The following is a 24,125-nucleotide window of genomic DNA, read 5'->3' as shown; positions in this document are numbered from 1 at the left end:
TGTGTGTGTGTGTGTGTGTGTCTGTGTGTCTGTGTGTGTGCAGGTATAGTGTCTGGTACCTGTTTGTGTATCTGGCGTGTGACCGCGTACATGCATGTGTGTGAACATGACACAAAACTCCATACAAACCAACCTCCAGAATCGATGGAAGTAGAAGAGGAACCAGTTGAGTCTGCCGCCACGTTTCTTCATTTCCTTTAACGTCAGGTAGGCCACCAAGAGACCGCTTTCAGTACACACACACACACACACACACACAGAGAAAAAAAAAGGTAAAAATAAGACCATAAAACAGAGAAGAGAAAGGAGGAGTTGGTTATTATACTCCATGTTTGGTGATACATATACTTACCATGTCAAACTGATGCAAACTGGGTCTATCGGTTAGCTCTGCTTGGCCAAATTTCGCGTGGCTAACAGTGAAAAGATGACCCGTCTTGCCCCGAAAAAAAACACATGCTAGTTCATATGCACACACTGAAAGCAAAGGAAACTCAAGTTTCTGCAGTATTTCCGGCTGTCTCCACATGTGTATATTTGGAGGCAAAACCAGTTGATTTTTCAGTATATTTTCTGTGAATTTCCATGTCAATAATAACAGGGAAGACTGCAAAGGGCTGTGAATTCTCTAACGTTGAATGGGTTAGAACGACGGGCGCAATAGCCGAGTGGTTAAAGCGTTGGACCTTCAATCTGAGGGACCCGGGTTCGAATCACGGTGATGGCGCCTGGGGGGTAAAGGGTGGAGATTTTTACGATCTCCCAGGTCAACATATGTGCAGACCTGCTAGTGCCTGAACCCCCTTCGTGAGTAAACGCATGCAGAAGATCAAATACACACGTTAAAGATCCTGTAATCCATGTCAGCGTTCAGTGGGTTATGGAAGCAAGAACATACCCAGCATGCACACCCCCGAAAGTGGAGTATGACTGCCTACATGGTGGGGTAAAAACGGTCATGCACATAAAAGCCCACTCATGTACATGCGAGTGTACGTGGGAGTTGCAGCCCACGAACGCAGAAGAAGAAGAAGAAGAAGAAGAAGAATGGGTTAGAACAATGATGCAATGACATATATACAACAAAAATGTTAGTTGACATAAAATTACAAATCAATTAAGTAAAAATAACATATACACAACAAAAAGCTGGTGGATACTACACTTTACAACAAAGAAGCAAAAACACATGCACCAAAAATGTTAGTAGGCATAATGCTACAAAATAATGAAATAAAACCATACATAAGAAAAAATGCTGACAGATGTAACACTAGAAAATAATGAAGTAAATTTTCTTTTAAAAACATGAACAACAACACATACACTAAAACAGTTGCAGACTAGAAAAGAATGAAGTAAAAGAATAAAAATTAAAAAAACGCACAAAAACTCACAACATAAATTACACAAAAAATGCTTGTAGAAACTGGAAATAACATCATAAAATAATGCAGTAAAAACTTTCTCTCTCACACACACACATACACATACATAAAAAATGCTGGTAGATGAAACACTAGAAAATAATTTAAAGAAAAACCCATACACACAAAAAAAAACTGTAGACAGAATACTAAAAACTGACGAAGTAAAAAAACATATACACAAAAAATGCTAGTAGAAGTAACACTATAAAATAGTAAAAAATACAAAAAAAACAACAATATTAACCTGGGTTATCGGCTGTAGCTACTTTTGTTTTCTCCGCATAGGCGGGTAGTAGTTTGCACAGGACAGGAATCAGACCCCTGCCGGAGTCTGCATTAGTGGGTCACGGTTAAGTATGTGTAATTAAACCTTAATCTAGGCTGTTCATATCCCCCTTTTTTTTTTTCTCAAGGTGCCGTCAAAGTGGTTCCAAGGATGGGCAGCTCACTCAGTCTGGCTCCATAACTAAAGCGATTGTTTGTCATTATCATGATTGTGTACTTCTTCTTCTTCTTCTTCTGCGTTCGTGGGCTGCAACTCCCATGTTCACTCGTATGCACATGAGTGGGCTTTTACGTGTATGACCGTTTTTACCCCGCCATGTAGGCAGCCATACTCCGTTTTTGGGGGTGTGCATGCTGGGTATGTTCTTGTTTCCATAACCCACCGAACGCTGACATGGATTACAGGATCTTTAATGTACGTATTTGATCTTCTGCTTGCATATACACACAAAGGGGGTTCAGGCACTAGCAGGTCTGCACATATGTTGACCTGGGAGATCGTAAAAATCTCCACCCTTTACCCACCAGGCGCCGTCACCATGATTCAAACCCTCAGATTGACAGTACATTGCTTTAACCACTTGGCTATTGCGCCCGTCTGGCCTAACTTCCAATAGTTCCCTGTGGATTGCTAATGCCTGGACTGCGATGATGAACATGGGCATGGCTGCTGTGTACATAAGGGACTCAGAAAGAGCGGTGTGTGAGTAATGCCACTGAAATGGTACAGATCGTGGAGCAGCAAAAGAACGAAAACAACAAAGAAACCAAACATGAAAGGTTGGAAGGGACTGACCTCAGGACGAAGAAGGTGTCCACAGAGACAGTTGCGTTGGTGATGGCCTGGTAAGTCCACTTCGAGGTCACGTCCTGTAAGTAGGGTGTCACGTTCACTGCAAACACACACACACACACACACACAGAGTCACACACACACACAGAGTCACACACACACACATACACACACAAACACACACACAGCACACACACACAACACAGAGTCACACACACAGCACACAGAGTCACACACACAGCGCACAGCACACACACGCATGCGTGCGCACACGCACACACTTATGTTCATGATGTTATCAGCAGTGTCAACCTAACTGTGGTCTAGGGGGATTGAAACCTGTCCAGATAAAGTTAGGATTTCATTTTAGAAGTAGTTGTGTCCCTTTTGCAAATCTCTCTCTGCATGTGTGTATATACATCAGACTATATGGATATAGCTGGGGGGGGGGGGGGGGTTCTGAAGGAATGCAAATAAAAAACAACAACAACAAAAAAACAAACGTTGTTTCACAGACAATGATAAAACATGAGAGGCAAGGCCTTCAAGACTCACTTGTGATACACTTTTTTTTAATTTTAAATCCAAGCTTTTTATGTATTGACTATAATTTCAAAATGTAATGTTTAAGATGAGAAGGGTCAGTTTAAAGCAAATTAAGTCCCCTAGCATTAATTACAGAGTAATTTCCCTTTTTTACTATCTGCACCACATGTTTGCAAAATAAATAAAACTTCCATGCTTAGCAAAAGAAGTTCCTGTTTGAACAAAAAATGATAATAATGACTGCTCTTGTTGTTGGGTCAGAATGGGTCAAAGTGCCAAGTGTAGAGAATACAAAAAATATAAATGTAACAGTAAATGCAGTTTGCATATAATTAGGCTTCATTTTTTATTTTTTTGTGCCCATCTCAGAGGTGCAATATTGTTTTAAACAAGATGACTGGAAAGAACTAAATTTTTCCTATTTTTTATGCCTAATTTGTTGTCAACTGACAAAGTATTTGCAGAGAAAATGTCAATGTTAAAGTTTACCACGGACACACAGACACACACACATACACAGACACACACACACACACGCACAGACAACCGAACACCAGGTTAAAACATAGACTCACTTTGTTTACACAAGTGAGTCAAAAACAGTGATGATCTCATTGACTGTGGTTTTGACAGTGGATTCTTAAATGCATGCACTGAAGACGGTTGTGGTGGTGAACTAAGGGCATTTTGAATCGAACAAAGGGAGAGACAGTCTTTCACTACAACTGACATGACAAGCGTTAAATCCCCTAGCCCTGCTGACTCATCAAATATCTTCAAAATAATCTCTTCTTCTTCTTCTTCTGCAACTATGTGAGAAGTTCTCGGGGCACTACACAGAACAGTTCATCAGGTTCCTCCAGGTCTGTCGGTTGGGTGCTGATGCCTGTGGGTCTCTGTAAATGGTTTTCCTGTCGATCCATTGTGCATGTCGTCAGTCCATCAAGTTTTTCTGTCTTCCCCTCTGTCTCCCTCCTTCAACAGTAAGTACCTTGGAGGAGGATTTTTGGCAAGGCCACTGGATCTCTTGTGTGTAGTAATTTCCCCATTGTGTATACTGAGAGAGACTGCAGCAACTACCGAGGGATCATGCTCCTGTCAACGCCAGGCAAGGTTCTCAACAGGGTTCTACTGGAAAGGATGAAAGAGGCCGTTGACCTCAAACTCTGAGACCAGCAGGCAGGCTTCCGGCGGAACAAATCCTGTGCCGACCAGATCGCCAACCTGCACATCATCGTGGAGCAGTCGCTGGAGTGGAACTCCCCCCTCTACATCAATTTCATAGATTATGAGAAGGCCTTCAACAGTGTGGACAGAGAGACGCTGTGGAAGCTGCTGAGGCACTACGGAGTCCCAGAGAAGATCATCTCCCTCGTCCGGTGCACCTACCAGGACATGAGCTGCAGGATTGCCCACGCAGGCCAGCTGTCCGAAAGTTTCAAGGTGAAGACTGGAGTTCACCAGGGGTGCCTGGTGTCACCATTCCTCTTCCTCCTGGTCATCAACTGAATCATGAAGACCACCACAACAGGCAGGAACAACAGTATACAGTGGACACTCTGGACACAGCTGGACGACCTTGACTTCGCTGATGACCTGGCGCTCCTGTCACACAACCACAGCCAGATGCAGGACAAGACCACTCGCCTGGAGACCACGTCAGCCAGGACAAGGCCAAAATCAACAAGAAGAAGACCGAGCTGATGAAGATCAACACCACTGCCAACACACCAGTCACAGTCGGTGGAGAGCCCATCAGGGAGGTGGAGCCTTTCGTCTACTTGGGAAGCGTGGTTGACCGACAGGGAGGCACGGACCACGACGTCACAGCCAGAATCGGCAAGGCAAGAACAGCTTTCATCATGTTCAAGAACATCTGGGCATCTGGAGCAATCAGTATGAAAACCAAACTCCGCATCTTCAACTCCAATGTTAAGTCAATTCTGCTCTACGGATGCGAGACATGGTGAACACAGAAGATGCAGCAGAAGATTCAGACATTCTTCAACACCTGTCTGAGGCACATCTACAAAATCCGATGGCAGGAGAAGATCCGAAATGAAGATCTGTGGGAGCGAGCAGGACAGGAACCAGTGGCCAAGCAGATACTGCGGAGGAAGTGGGGCTGGATCAGACACACCCTCAGGAAGCCAGCATCCAGCATCACACGCCAAGCCCTGACCTGGAACCCGCAGGGAAAAAGAGAGGCCAGCCTCGCAACAGCTGGAGGTGAGATACCGAGGCAGAGCTGAAGCAGCAAGGGACCAACTGGACTGGAATGGCCAGAACAGAGCGCGATGGTGAGGGGTCGTCGATGGCCTATGCTCACCAGGAGCAATGGGCATAATGGAATGAATGATGTATACTGAGAGACACCACTTTATAGTTTAGAGGTGTTCCCTGTTTCTGCTGGGAGGTGGGGTGGGGTGGGGGGAGGTTTGGGGGGAGCCTTTGTAGATACAGAATACTTTATTATCTCAACACTAGAAAATTTCATTTGTGGAGTAAAACACAAATAATACATGAAAATCACAGTCATTCAACATGTATATATGAAAGACATAATATATTTAGATGTCAACCTAGGGCAACCCATTGCGTTCGATCAATAATCACAGTAGACATCAAAGAAAACAACGACAGAAACCTTTAAAAGGTAACGGAATAAATCATACATACAGCATCACAGCCACACATGTGCAATACAGAATCACAAGAGGATGGACATGAAATAGGCATGAAGTAGCGTACTAAAAACAGACATAAGACATACACCAACAAAATGCAATGGAAAAAAAAAAGCCTAGGAAGTGAGAGAATCTGAGTGCGCTGGTTCGAATCACAGTTCAGCCACCAATACTTTCTCCCCCTCCACTAGACTGTGAGTGGTGGTCTGGACGCTAGTCATTCAGATGAGACGATAAACCGAGGTCCCGTGTGCAGCATGCATTTAGCGCACGTAAAAGAACCCATGGCAAAAAAAAAAGGGTTGTTCCTGGCAAAATTCTGTAGAAAAATCCACTTTGATAGGAAAAACAAATAAAACTACACACAGGAAAAAATACAAAAAAATGGGTGGCGCTGTAGTGTAGCGACGCGCTCTCCCTGGGGAGAGCAGCTCGAATTTCACACAGAGAAATCTGATGTGATAAAAAGAAATACAAATACAAATACAACAGATTTCTCTGTTGTGAGATTCAGGCTGGTCTCCCCACAAAGCATGCATCATCATGGTACAACACCATCTTTTTCTCTTTTCTGTTTCCCTTCTGTCTACAAGTGTTGGTGCTTTTTTTTTTTTTTTTTTTTTTTTTTTTAACAATCAAAGTGGATTTTTCTACATAATGTTGCCACAGGGGCAACAACTCTTCTGTTGCCCATGGGTTCTTATATGAGTGCTTTATACCCCGGTCTTACAGTCAGTCTCGTCAGTGTGACCAGAGAGTGTAGAAGGAGGGAGAGGGCACACTCCCTTCTTTCCCCTATGTGCAAAACTGAAGCCTCGCTCGCTCGCGGCGCGCCGCGTCCCTCACCACCCTCTCCCTTCCCCCAGACAGTAGATAGCAGCCAGGCGCAAAGGAGAAGCAACACAGAAAAAGCATGTGCGTATGTTGACTGTCTGCGGCATGTCCCCCAAAATAAATACGTGGGTTATCGACATAATTTTGCAGATTCTCCATAGGTTTTAAAAGAGATACAGCAAAGAGAGAGAGAGAGAGAGAGAGAGAGAGAGACTTACTATTAAATTATCGAAATTACCCACCCAGTTGGTGTCGGGATCCACACAGACGAAAACAAAGGTGTCATATCCAGCCGTAAACTTTCGCCTTTCTCCTTGAACCAACAGCCGACACGACAAATAGCACCAACTACCACAGGAACTTTGCTTCAGATACCTGATTTCAACCTTTCTGAGATCACTTACTAAAATTTTATAATGTTAAGGCAGTATATTTGTAAAAGTCAGTAGTAATTTTGCAAGTCAATGCCCTAAGGAAAATTCAGATATGACACAGCTTGAGCAGTTTTCTGTTTTGCCTGCCACTTGAAGACGCAAACTTTCTGTTATTGTCTTTCTGGTGTTGGCTGCCAGCCAACCGAGGGGCCAGGAACAGGATCAGGCACTGGAAATGAAAATTAGTTTATGACTATTACACACACACACACACACACACACACACACACACACACACACCATTCCAGAAAATGTGTGAGAGATACAAATAAACAATAGCTGAGAGAGAGAGAGAGAGAGAGAGAGAGAGAGAGAGAGAGAGAGAGAGAGAGAGAGAGAGAAACACTGACAAGGCGACAGAAATAATGACATATATGTTCATTTATGTTTTACCTTTTCACTCTCCTCATCCACACCCCACACAATGTGATATACACAGTTCTAAATAATATTATCGCAGAGATAACAAGTCTGACATAATTATATCAAAATACTTGTACATATAAAAGCTACAGCAATTTAAAAACATACAAATATATACAGTAAATTAAATTACCTGCTTTTTCCTGTGATTCATGGCTGGTTCTGGCTTTTTTGGAACTTGCAGGGTGATCCTGTCGACAGGGCATTTTTCTTTTTGTTGTGACTTTAGGTGGTGGATTTGGAATGTTGAATAATGTGGGGACAGCATTCCACACAAGACTCAATTTTTCCGCACTGGGATTCATAAACTGATTTGGCTCAAAATGTTCAGAGCAAAGTTTGCAGTTAGTGTACAGGTACTCGCTGGTTTTTCCCTGTAGATCAGCTCGCCTGGTGTTCTGAACCCACTTTTTGCATCTGTACAAAAAAAGCAATATAGCATTTCAATATTTATTTTCATTCAGTTTTCACTTTATAGAAACTGGTATCATTTCATCCTCAGTTGTTCTCTTCATCCTTCTCAGTACTATTACTACTACCACGACAACAACAACTACTACTGATGATGATGAAGATGATGATGATGATGACAAAGCTGGTGCTGCTACTACTGCTGCTGTTGCTGCTGCTCCTGCAACTGCTTCTACTATTACTGCCATTCCTGCTAAACTGAGTGATTACTGATTACTAGAAAGATTTGACTGGCGTCTACTGCAAGTAGTGATTACTATTACTATGACTGCTAGCTGAGCAGTCTACCATAACCACTACACTACAACCATAGCAACACATTCAGTGTTGCATAATTATATCAATGCATCACTATGGTTCTAATCACTAAAACAGTGCCTCATTTTGGGTTCAGTTTTGATGCCGCTCTAATGTTGTCTGTCCCAGACCCAAAGTCACAATCACAAAACGTCACGGATACCTTTCACAGCTCTACTTTCGGTTTTGCTGAAAACTACTTTCACTTTGCACACTCGGCTAAACAAAGCTCTGACTAACGAATGTAATAACGACATAAATGTCCATATCAACACGATACTTCATTAAACAAAATCATGAAACGCTTACCTGTCTTCATCTTTGGGAAATCGGAACAATGTCCATCCTTTTTTGCGCGAGTTTTTGCAGTTTACAGCAGAACACCAAGCCATTTCCTCTGCTGCCGTAACTGTCTGGCCGCTTGAGGGCGCATACTATTTCCGGGCGAGAGCTGCTCGCGCGGCGGCTTCACGCGAAGCGCTGAGTGATTCATCTCGCTAAGTTTAGTGCCTCTGGTGTGACCTTACTTCCAACGCTGCCAGGAAACGACCAGGTGTGTCCCAGCACCACCCAGCTGATGGACAGGAATCGAATCCCGTGCACACAGGTGAGGCTCCCCGGGGCCTGCTTGGTGGACAGCAGTTTCTCGCCGTTGGTGTACACAGAGAACGACACCAACACCTTGCCCGCCGTACCTGGGGACACAAAACAAGAGTGAACTTGAACCAGAACCAAATCAGAGCCAGAACCAGAACCAGAACCAGAGCCAGAATACGAATCATTTCAGAACCAGAATAAGAATTAGGTTCAGAATTGGAAATTGATTCAATCAAAGGCCACAGCTCCTGAGGGGGGCGGGGGGGGGGGGGGGGGGGGAATGGGTTATCCCAGTGGTAAATGACTTGGAACATGGCAATATATGGTTCACATTATCAACAGGGAAAGGAATGTGTTTAGAGTTTTGTAGTGTTTCATGAGATTAGTAGTTTAGACCATACAGTGCCTGTTGTTTTCATTGAGCACTCCGACAGAAAATAATTTCAGAGATGGCAGATTTTGAATAATTTCCGGCATATTACGTCATTATCATGCACTGTAAACCACATACCATCACCATCAAATAAACATCATGTTCATTACCTAGCTGGGGCATCGCAGCTTTCGTCTGTGTTTTGGGCAGCAGCAATTCGTGTTCAGGGTTCTGGTGAACGGGTCCGTTGATGTTGTCCTTGGTGGAGTCATCACCTTGCATCTGCTTCATGGCCCACTGAGGTCTTTGGATGAAGACGATGTCCACTACTGTGCCAGCCACCATGAGGCACAGGATGATGCTGCAGATCACTCTGAGGGGGCAGGACAAGAAGAATCCAGAATATTTTCATCCTCTGATCCCCTTTGCGGTATGGAGGTTACAAAGTAACAACAGTAGTATTATCCACCCAAAATTGATTAACTTATTGATTGTATATGAATACTTATACAGCTTCTATCCTCGGTTGGAGACCAAGCTCTTAAGTGTTTTACAAACATGGGGTCATTTGCACAACAGGCTGCCTACCCTGGTAGAGCCGACTGACGACTGCCACTGGATTGCTCATCATTCGTTTCCTGTGTCATTCAATCAGATTTCAGGCATGCACACACACACACACACACACACACACACACACACACACACACATTCAGACAGACTTTAACATTGTACGTGTGTGACCATTTTGTTTATTTACCCAAACTGAAGTGCAAACAGCAATTCAAACACTGAAATTTGGTAATAAAAACAGATAAACCGCAATCACATCATCTTCTAATCTTTCCCATGTTGATAAACTCTGGGGAGAGCAGCCCGAATTTCACACAGAGAAATCTGTTGTGATAAAAAGAAATACGAATACAAATACGCATGCCCATGCCCATACTTCTGCAAATACACATTCACCAAAGGTTCTTTTGAATGTGTTATTAACAATTCCAATATGTTATTTGTTATTGCAGAAGGTTTGCTGCATAGTCCTATAGGACATTTCTTATAGATGTTATAGTTGTTTGATGTTGGCGTTTATAACGTTTCCATTTTTCCTAGCGTTGTCTTTCCCTATTCACCCTCCACACATACACACACTTTTACCCCTCCCCCTCTCACAGCCCCTACCCCCACGGATTTTTTTTTTTTTTTTCCCGTCTAATATCACTTCAAGTGGAAAGACGTTAAACTGAAGACAACAACAACATACGCAAACATGCGCCAGTACAAGAGGAAACAGAAAGCACAGACAGTAACACACACACACACACACACACACACACACACACACACACACACACACACACACACACACACACACACACAAACACACACACACACTTATTTCTGTAACTCTGAGTAAGAACTGGTCACTGGCCAGAAATAAAACAACACTTTTTTTTCCCACCACGTATGTGTGGCTCAAACCTGCATTCTCCCAGTAGGCTCAGCCGCCGATATTTTCTCCCCCTCCACTAGACCTTGAGTGGTGGTCTGGACGCTAGTCATTCGGATGAGATGATAAACCGAGGTCCCGTGTGCAGCATGCACTTAGCGCACGTAAAAGAACCCACGGCAACAAAAGGGTTGTTCCTGGCAAAATTCTGTAGAAAAATCCACTGCGATAGGAAAAACAAATAAAACTGCACGCAGGAAAAAAATAAAAAAATAAAAATAAGGGTGGCGCTGTAGTGTAGTGACGCGCTCTCCGTGGTGAGAGCAGCCCGAATTTCACACAGAGAAATCTGTTGTGATAAAAAGAAATACAAATACAAATACAAATAGTTATGGTCCACGACACTAACCACTGTCACATTCTTATGACTTTACGTCCACATTCATCAACTGCTTTATCTTTTGTACCTACCAAACAGTACTGAAGAAAAGAATGTATATATATATATATATAGAGAGAGAGAGAGAGAGAGAGAGAGAGAGAGAGAGAGAGAGAGAGAGAGATAACTATAACATACACACACACACATACACACACACAAAAAAAAAAAAAAAAAAAAAAAGAAAAAAGAAGTGGTGAAATTTGGGTGGTTGATGACCCAAAAACTAAAAGGGGGAAAAATATACAAAAAAAAATAAAAACAAAAACCGAGTGTGTAAGATACACTCCGAAAGAGAGAATGTGTAAGATACACAGAAGCGCCGTCCCTGTCTAAGAGTCAGTTTGGCTTAGGACTTTTGTGTTCACCAGTGGTCAGGAATCGAGGCCCCGTTTCAGTATGGTGTTGTGTTGTGTTGTGTTGTGTTGTGCTGTGCTGTGCTGTGCTGTGCTGTGTTGTTCTGTGCTGTGTTGTGCTGTGCTGTGCTGTGCTGTGCTGTGCTGTGCTGTGCTGTTGTGTTGTGCTGTGCTGTGCTGTGCTGTGCTGTGCTGTGCTGTGCTGTGCTGTGCTGTGTTGTGTTGTGCTGTGCTGTGTTGTTCTGTGTTGTGTTGTGTTGTGTTGTGTTGTGCTGTACTGTGCTGTGTTGTGTTGTGCTGTGCTGTGCTGTGCTGTGTTGTTCTGTGTTGTGTTGTGTTGTGTTGTGCTGTGCTGTGCTGTGCTGTGCTGTGCTGTGCTGTGTTGTTCTGTGCTGTGTTGTGCTGTGCTGTGCTGTGCTGTGCTGTGTTGTTCTGTGCTGTGCTGTGCTGTGCTGTTGTGTTGTGCTGTGCTGTGCTGTGCTGTGCTGTGTTGTGTTGTGTTGTGCTGTGCTGTGTTGTGTTGTGCTGTGTTGTGTTGTGCTGTGTTGTGCTGTGCTGTGTTGTGTTGTGCTGTGTTGTGTTGTGCTGTGTTGTGTTGTGCTGTGCTGTGTTGTTCTGTGCTGTGCTGTGCTGTGCTGTGTTGTGTTGTGCTGTGTTGTGTTGTGCTGTGCTGTGTTGTGCCCTGGGGGAAAGGAGGGCACTTTACATTGATCTTCCTCCCTCCACCCAAGCCAGGTGTAAACTGGTTACCTGACTTCGACTGGGGAAGGTTTAACCCTTTCACCGCCAAGCTCACATTTATGCACAGGCGTGGCAGAGGACCCATGTCACTGAAAGGTGGCCATTCATTGGTCTGTTATCCATGAACCTACTGCTCTTAATGTTCGGTGGTAGGATAGGCCACATTTTCTATACATTGCAGGGGGAATCCCCAGCTATTCTCAGCCACTGTCTTTTCTATGTTTATGCCACATGGGAATTTTGTACTGTAAATTGACTGGCGGTGAAAGGGTTAAAGGGAGAGGACTGGGCCATGCACGCCTTCTTATGCTGCGCCCTAGACACTGTGTAGATGGAATTCATTCACTACCCTCATGGCCGTAAAAACCTATGGAACCTTTTATCTTTAACTCACTCTACCCTAATGCTACATGCCTGCTTCACCTCCCATGGACCAGCACTATACGAGAACACTGCAGAATGGAGAATTGTTGATTCAATCACATGCCTGCTTCACCTCCCATGGACCAGCACTATATGAGAACACTGCAGAATGGAGAATTGTTGATTCAGAACCTTTTATCTTTAACTCACTCTACCCTAATGCTATATGCCTGCTTCACCTCCCATGGATCAGCACTATATGAGAACACTGCAGAACTGGAGAATTGTTGATTCAATTAGCTGAACAAAGCTTCGTGCTATTCATGCTTCTGGAATCCGTACACGGTTCAGTTTTAAAATGCCAGCTGTGCAAAGCACGAATAAATGAAACTGGAATAGTGTGTTGGTACCTAGAATACTCGTACCTGGTCAACAGGGGGAAGTGATCATGGTATGAGTCATGGACGAGTTAACTCGTACCTGGAGCTGAATGAGTTAACCTTTATCATACTCACATGGCCACTACGGCTTTAGCGTTGATGGGCCGGGTCTCAGCACACACGATGACGGGCTTGATTTGAGGACTGGTCACGTTGAGCAATTCCAACACTGAAACAGGTAAAGATTGCATTGCACTGTTTTGTTTCAGTGAAACAAATCGACCAATTTATCAGACTCTCTGTTCTTTTTCTCATTGGTTACATTAAAGTGGTTTGCTTTGTCTCTGCACAAGATTCAGCACTATATGAATATTGTAGAAGTGGTAGTTGTAGTAGCTGTAGTTGCAGTTGTAGTTGTAGTATCATCATCATCATCATCATCGTCGTCGTCGTCATTGTTATCATTATTATCATCATTATTATTATCAATATTATTATTTTCATTACACACACACATGAAACCAAATCATATCTATGTCAGGGCTGTTAACAGTCAAAAAAAATTTTTTTTAAGTAAAATAAAATAAAAAAGATTTGCAAAGAATCTATGACACCTTTCATTTTTTATCTTTTGTTTCTTATAGTCAAGCCAACTGCACAGGAACACCTGACTTCAGCTCTTCTTCTTCTTGTTCTTCTTCTTCTTCTTCCACTTGACGACCAACATCAGTATGCTGATGAAAACTGTCATGTTGTGGGAGGATGCTGTTGGGCGCAATTTAGCTGGGCTACTGAGGGATGTTCTGTTAACTCTTTCCATACGAACGGCGAAAGAGACGACGTTAACAGCGTTTCACCCCAATTACCACCATCAAAATATTGCAAGCAGAAGGCTCTTATACTGAAGACGTGAATGTGGACAAAGAATACCACAAATCTGACGATTGAAGCTAAAGGTTGGGTCATTCAGAGACCCACTGGACATCCGAGGGGTCTATGTAGAGGAGAAGAGAGGACTGGCCATACTGAGTGAGTTAACTGAGAGGGAAGATGGTGCACAGTCCACTGGTGTGTTCACCGGCGTCTCCAGCTGGGGGAAGGTTGAAGCAACAGAAGGAGAGGGTGGGGCACTGCATTCCTATTGCCGAGCCCTGGACGCAGTGAGTTTAAGTTTCAGTTTCAGTAGCTCAAGGAGGCATCACTGCGTTCGGACAAATCCATATACGCTACACCACATCTGCCAAGCAGACAGATGCCTGACCAGCAGCGTAACCCAACGCGCTTAGTCAGGCCTTGAGAAGAAAAAAAAAAAGGGGTGAACAAATAATAGATAAAATTTTAATACATAAAAAAAAGAACTACTACTACTAATAATAATATGTACAAGGCGCAAAAACTTGATGAAGTCAACTATAAGTGTACATAAATAAATAAATAATAATTTTATTTTAAAAAATAAAAAAAAAAAAGAAAAGTAGTAGTAATAATAATAATAATAATAACGATAGAAATAAAAATATAAAAAAGACAACAAATGATGATAAATAAGCAAATAATGAATATCGCTTCACTGCTACGATGGCCCTAAAAGGCAATGGGACTTCTTACTCCTTGAACTTTTTCATGTTCAGAGTGGTTGTAAATGTTCACCTGTCCAGTGACACCAGTTCAACTTGTGTTCCCAAAATGCTGTGTGCTGGACAGACTGGTACTGTGATGATTAGTCCTGATTTTCTGCAAAACGCTGCTAGCACGCTGGCACTTGATATGGATAGCAACTATCCTAGGTCGGAGACCAAGCCCCAAGCGCTTTACAAACATACAGTTATTTTGATTGATTGATTGATTGATGTGGATACTTCTATAGCGCCTATCCTCGGTCAGAGACCAAGCTCTAAGCACTTTACATACACGGGGACATTTGCACCACAGGCTGCCTACCTGGGTAGAGCCGACTGACGGCTGCCACTGGGCGCTCATCATTCATTTCCTGTGTCATTCAATCAGATTTCAGACGCACACGCATACACACTCAGACAGACATGTAACATTTTACGTGTATGACCGTTTTTATTTATTTATCCCGCCATGCAGGCAGCCATACTCCGTTTTCGGGGGTGTGCATGCTGGGTATGTTCTTGTTTCCATAACCCACCGAACGCTGACATGGATTACAGGATCTTTAACATGCGTATTTGATCTTATGCGTGCGCATACACACAAAGGGGGTTCAGGCACTAGCAGGTCTACACATATGTTGACCTGGGAGATCGGAGAAATCTCCACCTTTTACCCACCAGGTGCACCAAGATTCGAACCCAGGACCCTCAGATTGAAAGTCCAGCGCTTTGACCATTCGGCTATTGCACCCGTCTTGCACACAACAGGCTGCCTGCCTGGGTAGAGCCGACTGACAGCTGCCACTGGGCGCTCATCATTCGCTTCCTGTGTCATTTCAATCATGTTTCAGTCATTCACACATACACACTTGTACATGTCATTTCAATCATGTTTCAGTCATTCACACATACACACTTGTACAGACATAAACGTTTTACGTGTATGACCATTTTGTTTATTGACCCCCACCATGTAAGCAGCCATACTCCCGTTTTCGGGGGTGTGCATGCTGGTTATGTTCTTGTTTAACGTTCCATAACGACGGGCGCTATAGCCTAGTGGTTAAAACGTTGGACTTTCAATCTATGGGTCTGGGGTTCGAACCTCGGTGACGGCGCCTGGAGGGTAAAGGGTGGAGATTTTTCCGATCTCCCAGGTCAACATATGTGCAGACCTGCTAGTGCCTGAACCCCCTTCGTGTGTGTACGCAAGCAGAAGATCAAATACGCACGTTAAAGATCCTCTAATCCATGTCAGCGTTCGGTGGTTTATGGAAACAAGAATATACCCAGCATGCACACCCCCGAAAATGGAGTATGGCTGCCTACATGGCGGGGTAAAAACGGTCATACACATAAAAGCCCACTCGTGTACATACGAGTGTGCGTGGGAGTTGCAGCCCACGAATGAAGAAGAAGAAGAAGAAACGTTCCATAACCAAACACTGTCTTGGATTACAGGATTTTTAACATGCATATTTGATCTTCTGCATGCGTACACACCCAAAGGGGATTCAGACACCAGCTACAGCACCCGAGCTGACGCCAATTTCGGTTTCAGCATCAAAAGCATGCGGCCTGAACCATATGGGTTATATTAATTATGACTGACCTGCTCGTAAACGCAATGCCATGGACTAAATTAATAGTAAAAAGTCAAAATCTCTCAGTTCAGTTTGTATTATCCCTTATAAGTGGGTTTTTTTGTTACTGTCATCGTTATCGTTATCTCTCTTGTTTACAGGTGTGGTTGCTGTGTTGTTCTTTCCTGTTTCCCTTGGTGTGGTGTGAAAGGAAATTTTCTATCTAAAATTACGTTTAAATAACATACTTACCGTGACCCAACTAGTGCAGACTCCGGCAGGGGTCTGACATTCCTGTCCTGTGCAAACTACTATCCGCCTATGCAAAAGCAATACGGCCGATAACCTCCCGGAAGTAGGTAACCTCCCCTTTGTCCCGCTAGCTAGCGCCCTCTTTTTCCGGCAGCCATCATGACTCCTGTTCCTGTGCTCTTCATACGGCTAAGTTTTTTTTTCGTATTTTCTGCCTGTCTGTCGATTCTCTGGCGTTCTTGTTTTTTGTCAAATTATGTCTCCAACCAGGTCACATAATTATGTAGCTCCACTGGGCAATCGCGCTAAAATTACTTTATACATACACCCACTGGTTCTTTCTCTCTTGTTTCGTTCTCTCTCTCTCTCTCTCAAATTTGTATTCCAAATTAAATGATCTGCCCCTCGTCAATTTATCTCTACCCCTGTCATGTCCATTTGACAATCTGTGTGTGTGTGTGTATGTGTGCACACGTGTGTGTGTGTGTGTGTGTGTGTGTGTGTGTGTGTGTGTGTGTGTGTGTGTGTGTGTGTGCATGTGTGTGTGTGTGCTCTCTGTGTCAGGTGTCAGTGTGGATGAGTTTAAAAAGTCACACTGATGTTGTGGATGGAACAGGTCTCTGTGTGTGTGTGTGTGTGTGTGTGTGTGTGTGTTCTTTCTTTCTTTCTTTAGTTCAATGTCTTTTCACTGGTATGTGATATTACAGGCGTGTGTGTGTGTCTGTGTGTCTGTGTTCATTCTTTAGTTTTCACTATCAGTGATATTATTGACAATCAAATGAAAAAAAAAAAATGGGGGAGGGTGGTTGAGGGAGGGCGACCCCTGCCGGAGTCTGCACTAGTGGGTCACGGCTAAGTATGTGTAATTAAAAATAAAATTATAATATTAATCAGAAACCATTAACACAATTCTGAAGTACATTAAAGGGAATGTAGAAATAGGGCTATGAACTAATGCCTGTGAACGTCTGACCATAAAACCTCGTCAGAAATAACTTTCCAAAAAGAGCAGTTGTCCACGCTAACTTTTCAAAAATTAATATCTTTCTAAAAAAAAAAAAGAGCGTTGTCCACCACCTTGATGACGTCTCGTGTGTCTGTGTGTGTGTGTGTGTGTGTGTGTCTGTGTGTGTGTGTGCGAGCACGCCGTGTGTGCATGTCTGTGTCTGTGTCTGTGCGTGTTTGTGTTTGTGTCTGTGTCAGTGTAGATGAATTACCAAAGCTCAGCATCACTTCGATGTCGTGGCTGGAACAGGTGTCGGGGACACAGACACCCAGACTGACGAGGAAGCTGGTTGAACCGAGAGCCATGGGATCTGGTTTCTGCACATCAACATCAACAACATCAACAACAACAACAATAATAATAATAATAATAACAATAACTGTGTTTGCCAGACAGCCATGAGATTTGGCTGCTGCACAACAACAATAATAATAATAATAATTGTGTTTGCCAGAGAGCTGTGGGATTTGGTTGCTGCACAACAACAACAATAATAATAATAATTGTGTTTGCCAGACAGCCATGGGATTTGGTTGCTGCACAACAACAACAATAATAATAATAATTGTGTTTGCCAGAGAGCCATGGGATTTGGTTGCTGCACAACAACAATAATAATAATAATAATTGTGTTTGCCAGACAGCCATGGGATTTGGTTGCTGCACAACAACAACAATAATAATAATAATTGTGTTCGCCAGAGAGCCGTGGGATTTGGTTGCTGCACAACAACAACAACAACAACAATAATAATAATAACTGTGTTTGCCAGACAGCCATGAGATTTGGTTGCTGCACAACAATAACAACAACAACAATAATAATAATTGTGTTTGCCAGACAGCCATGGGATTTGGTTGCTGCACAACAACAACAACAATAATAATAATAACTGTGTTTGCCAGACAGGCATGAGATTTGGTTGCTGCACAACAACAACAACAACAATAATAATAATAACTGTGTTTGCCAGAGAGCCGTGGGATTTGGTTGCTGCACAACAACAACAACAACAACAATAATAATAATAACTGTGTTTGCCAGAGAGCCGTGGGATTTGGCTGCTGCACAACAACAACAATAATAATAATAATAATAATAACTGTGTTTGCCAGAGAGCCATGAGATTTGGTTGCTGCACAACAACAACAACAATAATAATAATTGTGTTTGCCAGAGAGCCGTGGGATTTGGTTGCTGCACAAAAACAACAACAACAATAATAATAATTGTGTTTGCCAGAGAGCCATGAGATTTGGTTTCTGCACAACAACAACAACAACAATAATAATAATTGTGTTTGCCAGAGAGCCATGGGATTTGGTTGCTGCACAACAACAACAACAACAATAATAATTGTGTTTGCCAGACAGCCATGGGATTTGGTTGCTGCACCACCACAACAACAACAACAACAACAATAATAATAACTACTGTGTTTGCCAGACAGCCATGGGATTTGGTTGCTGCACAACAACAATAATAATAATTGTGTTCGCCAGAGAGCCGTGGAACTTGGTTGCACACACACACACACACACACACAATACACAAAGACATCCAGTCAGACACTCACATACACATGCACGCACACGCGCGTGCACACACTACAACACACAAATACATCCAGTCAGACACACACACACACATGCACGCACGCGCACACACACACACACACAAATACATCCAGTCACACACAAACACACACACACACACACACAACACACAAATACATCCAGTCAGACACACACACATGTACGTACACACACACACACAACACACAAATACATCCAGTCAGACACACACATGTACACACACACACATACATCCAGTCAGACACACACACACATGTACACACACACACACACACACACAAATACATCCAGTCAGACACACACACACATGCACGCACACACACACACGCACACACACATACACACACAACACACAAATACATCCAGTCAGACACACACACACACATGTACGCACACACACACACGCACACACACACACACACACACACACACTCACACACACACACACACACACACACACCTACACACACACCCACAACCAACCAACAAACCGACCATTGTAGCCACAGTGCAGTAGCGGCCAGAGAAGAAAGGATGGGAGACAACTGTGGTGTTGGCTCTGACGTTCATGCACTGGGTATAGCCCCCTGGCCAGAGGAGGTTCCCCAGGGCGATGCCGTGTGATGGCTTTCCCATAGCGTCCGCCACTGTAAGCAGTGAGACTCTTAGTGCAGTGTGGTGTAGTGTTGAGTGTGGTGGGGTGGAGTGTAGTATGATGGGGTGGGGTGGGGTAAGGTGGGGTGTGGTGTGGTGTGGTGTGTGTGGAGTAGTGTTGTGTGGTTTTGTGTGGTGTGGTGTGATGTGGTGTGGTGTGGTGTGGTGTAGTGTGGTGTGATGTGGTGTGCTGTGCTATGCTGTGCTGTGCTGTGGAGAAGTGTAGTGTAGTGTGGTGTAGTGTTGAGTTGTGGTGATGTGTAGTGTAGTGTAGTGTAGTGTAGTGTAGTGTAGTCTAGTGTGGTGTGGTGCAGCGTAGTGTGGTGCATAGTGTCTGCCACTGTTTGTAAACATAACTCTTAGTGTAGCCGTGTTGTGTAGTGTAGTATGGTGGGGTGGGGTGGGGTGGGTTGGGGTGTGGTGTGGAGTAGTGTTGTGTGGTGTGGTGTGGTGTGGTGCTGTGCAGTGTAGTGGGGTGCGGTGCAGTGTAGTGTGGTATGGTGCAGTGTAGTGTAGTGTAGTGTAGTGTAGTGTAGTGTAGTACGGTGTGGTGTGGAGTAGTGTGCTGTGCTGTGCTGTGCTGTGCTGTGCTGTGCTGTGCTGTGGAGTAGTGTAGTCTAGTGTGGTGCAGCGTAGTGTGGTGTGGTGCAGTGTAGTGTGGTACAGCGTAGTGTGGTGTAGTGTGTGGTAACCCTCTGGCCAGAAGAGGTTCCCTTGGGTGATGCCGTGTGACGTCTTTTCCATTGTGTCCGCCACTGTTTGTAAATATAACTTTTAGTGTAGTGTAGTGTAGTGTGGTGTGGTGTAGTGTAGTGTAGTAGTGTCATGTAGTGTAGTGTAGTTGTAGTGTGTCAAGTCCTATTTTTAGCGTCCTGAAGTCAGGGACCTATTTTACAAACAATTTTGGTGTATTCAGTTGATGCCAGAAACAATACTACCATGAACAGATATTTGTAACCCAAGCTCAATGGTTTTCAACTCTTATCTTAATGGACATTTTACTCAGTTCAGATGCAGCTCCAGTCGCTAAACTTACCATCTTGCTCTCAGGCTGGGCCCCTCAAACCTTGAAAAGGTAAACAAATTAGTGGAGTCATGGCCTAGAGGTAACGCGTCCACCTAAGAAGCCCAGGAAGCGAGAGAATCTGAGCGTGCTGGTTCGAATCACAGTTCAGCCGCCGATATTTTCTCCCCCTCCACTAGACCTTGAGTGGTGGCCTGGACGCTAGTCATTCGGATGAGACGATAAACCGAGGTCCCGTGTGCAGCATGAACTAAGCGCACGTAAAAGAACCCACGGCAACAAAAGGGTTGTTCCTGGCAAAATTCTGTAGAAAAATCCACTTTGATAGGAAATACAAATAAAAAACTACACGCAGGAAAAAATACAAAAAAAGGGGTGGCACTGTAGTTTAGTGCCACGCTTTCCCTGGGGAGAGCAGCCCGAATTTCACACAGATAAAATCTGTTGTGATATAAAAAAATTTAAAAAAGAAATACAAATACATATTACATGGCGGATTGAGATGATCGTTAGTTAAGTGTCAGTTCAAATTCATCTTATGGTCATTTTGCATGCTTTTATGTCTAGTTCTTGATTACAAAGGTGGACTACATGCAACTTGTCATTTCAGTTCTCGTATGCCTTGACCATTGTGAAACACTGATGTGAAAATTTGTGTTTAAATAGATTCCAGAATTTAGGACCCCACTAATACTGGCCATTACCTTAATTTGTATTGTATTGCATTGCATTGCATTGCATTGTATTGTACTGTACTGATTGATTGATTGATGTGGATACTTCTATAGCGCCTATCCTCGGTCAGAGACCAAGCTCTAAGCGCTTTACATACACGGGGACATTTGCACCACAGGCTGCCTACTGGGTAGAGCCGACTGACGGCTGCCACTGGGTGCTCATCATTTGTTTCCTGTGTCATTCAATCAGATTTCAGACACACACACATACACACTCAGACAGACATGTAACATTTTACGTGTATGACCGTTTGTTTGTTTTTTATTTACCCCGCCATGTAGACAGCCATACTCCGTTTTCAGGGGGGGGGTGCATGCTGGGTATATTGTTGTTTCCATAACCCACCAAACGCTGACATGGATTACAGGATCTTTAACGTGCGTATTTGATCTTATGCGTGCGCATACACACGAAGGGGGTTCAGGCACTAGCAGGTCTGCACATATGTTGACCTGGGAGATCGGAAAAATCTCCACCCTTTACCCACCAGGCGCACCGAGATTCGAACCCAAGACCCTCAGGTTGAAAGTCCAACGCTTTAACCATTCAGCTATTGCACCCGTCAATACTGTACAGCATTGTGTTCATGTTGCCCTGTGTGATGCAATGCAAAGCCAGGCTTTCCAATGGTGTCCACCCCTGTTTGCAGACATCATCACAGACGTCATAATACACAGTTCACCATGACTCAATCTCTCATGACTTGCTGAGATAATAAAGTTCTGTTCTCAGACTCTGTGACATGCCACTGTTAGAATGACCTTTCTAAAAAGGAAATAAAATGAAATAAGAAAATAAAGATAAACAAATAGATAAAGAAAAACAGAAATGACTGAATAAATGAATTAAAGAAAATAAAATAAAAAAGATTTTTTAGAAATAATAATACAAAAATAAATAAATAATAAATAGATAGAAAAAAAATGTAATAATAAAAAAAAAAACCCATAAATTTATTCGGACTCTGACTGTGATATGTCAAAGTTAGATTGACCTTTCTAAAATAGATAAAATACAACAAAATAGAAATAAATAAATACATAAATATATAAATGAATTGATAAAAAAAATAATAAAAATTTTTAAAAGGTAATTTTAACACACTCACTATGCAAGGCCCACTGCTGCCCAGAAAACAGCGCAGCCAGCGTGTGATTCACACACAGCTCCAACGTCTCATTCTGCCCCAACGTGGTGTTCGTCACAACTGGCTCCTCACCGTCCCCCTTCCCCCCAGCTTCTCCAACAAGCATCCTTTCCACGTAGTCATCTCCTCCCGCATGTCCTGCCATTGATGACGCAGCTTCCGCAATGACGTCACGCCATTGTGATGACGTCAGGTCCAATAATGGTTGGAGTGCGGCAATGGGGTCGTCAGAAGAGGACGTCGTAGCATCCCTGTCCAGCACTGAGGCTCTGGCTTCATGGAGCTGCCGAGACCAGGCAAGCAGTTTCTGACCGTACGATGGTTCTTCCAGAGACAGGACAAACGGGGAGGGGGAGAGGGTCAGGGTAAGGGTCAGGGTCAGGAAGATGGTGCGGAGGAGGAGGGTGGATGCGCCCACTGGGTTCTTCATCGGATCCATGAGTGTTTCTGGTTGTGAAAGTTTGTTGGGGATTTCTTCAGTGGCAGCAGAGCTTCTTGAAGTTTGTTTTCACGTGCAGATGGGGGTTCACTATGTGCGCTTTCTGAAAAAAAGAAAGGAAAAAAAATTGTTTGCATTATACATCGCGATAGTTAAAAAATGTGTTGTTGCACATAAAATTCTCTCTCTCTCTCTCTCTCTCTCTCACACACACACACACACACACACACAGCAGGCGTGCATAGACAGACACACGCACACAATACACAGCCTACAAAATATATATTGTTAGATAGGTTTAAACTCCCCCCCCCCCCAACCCCCCCACCCCCCACTGCACCCCCGTCACCCCACAAAAAAACCTACTTGCTCTCCCTTGTTGGGAATGTACTGAGGTGGTTAATTAGAATTAATGTAACTACCGGTAATGATCTGGCCCCCCCACCCCCCACCCACCTCCCTTCCTCACCCACCCAAAAAAAGAAAAGAAAAAAAATTAATGACAGGGGTAGATAATTATGGTGTTGGTGTTAAAGCAAAGGAAATACAAAAAGAGAGGGGAGAAGTACAATCGTTCTGCACTGAAACTGATTGCTTGCACTCTTTCACAGAAAGAGTCAAAAATTGGTTGCCCAGGTGGAGAGAGAGAGCACTGTCAGATAAAGTCCTAATATTTTTCAATAAATGTCCTAAATCCAGGAACCTATTTAATCAGCAATTCTTGTGCTTATATGAGACAATATTACCATTAGTAGATGCTGTAACTCATTTTCATTGAATTTCCACTCTCAATTTTCATACATTATTTTACCAGTCAATTTTTATGCGGATTCAGTCAAGTGCTATAAACTAAGGTGCCACCATCTTGCTTTTTCTGTTCTTGGTCCCACTAACCATGAAAATGTCACCAATAGGTGCAATAATTCAGGATGCTAAAATAGGTCATTGCTACTTGTCCGCCAGAAGGTTTAGTTAGAAGTGGACCATCAGATGGACGAATATTTTGAGCAGCCATGACATTTAACTGTACTCATTCCATGCTGACATTTTGACTGAAGAGCCACTGCCAACCACCCACAACCTTGACGAAAAGCGAAATGGGTAATGAATATGTGTGAGTGTGTGTGTGTGTGTGTGTGTGTACGAGTGTGCCCATGTATGTGTGTTT

The 24,125-nt window shown here is 43.5% G+C and overlaps 1 protein-coding gene across 1 annotated transcript in view; it reads right to left on the bottom strand.

Moving 5' to 3' along the window:
• The window catches only part of LOC143286121 (nose resistant to fluoxetine protein 6-like), a 44,200-nt gene that overhangs the window by 13,410 nt on the left and 6,665 nt on the right, over window positions 1-24,125 (bottom strand). Inside the window, exons 2-9 of the mRNA XM_076593713.1 lie at window positions 22,480-23,060; window positions 19,451-19,602; window positions 17,571-17,676; window positions 13,035-13,128; window positions 9,341-9,543; window positions 8,728-8,895; window positions 2,512-2,608; window positions 134-226 (exon numbers count right to left, since the gene is read on the bottom strand). Coding sequence (XP_076449828.1) covers window positions 134-226; window positions 2,512-2,608; window positions 8,728-8,895; window positions 9,341-9,543; window positions 13,035-13,128; window positions 17,571-17,676; window positions 19,451-19,602; window positions 22,480-22,957 — 1,391 coding nt within the window. The 5' untranslated portion in view covers window positions 22,958-23,060. The remainder of the gene's footprint in view (window positions 1-133; window positions 227-2,511; window positions 2,609-8,727; window positions 8,896-9,340; window positions 9,544-13,034; window positions 13,129-17,570; window positions 17,677-19,450; window positions 19,603-22,479; window positions 23,061-24,125) is intronic.

Source organism: Babylonia areolata, chromosome 9, assembly GCF_041734735.1.
Source record: "Babylonia areolata isolate BAREFJ2019XMU chromosome 9, ASM4173473v1, whole genome shotgun sequence".
Classification (NCBI taxonomy): Eukaryota; Metazoa; Mollusca; class Gastropoda; order Neogastropoda; family Buccinidae; genus Babylonia; species Babylonia areolata.
This window is presented reverse-complemented; position numbering and strand designations above follow the sequence as displayed.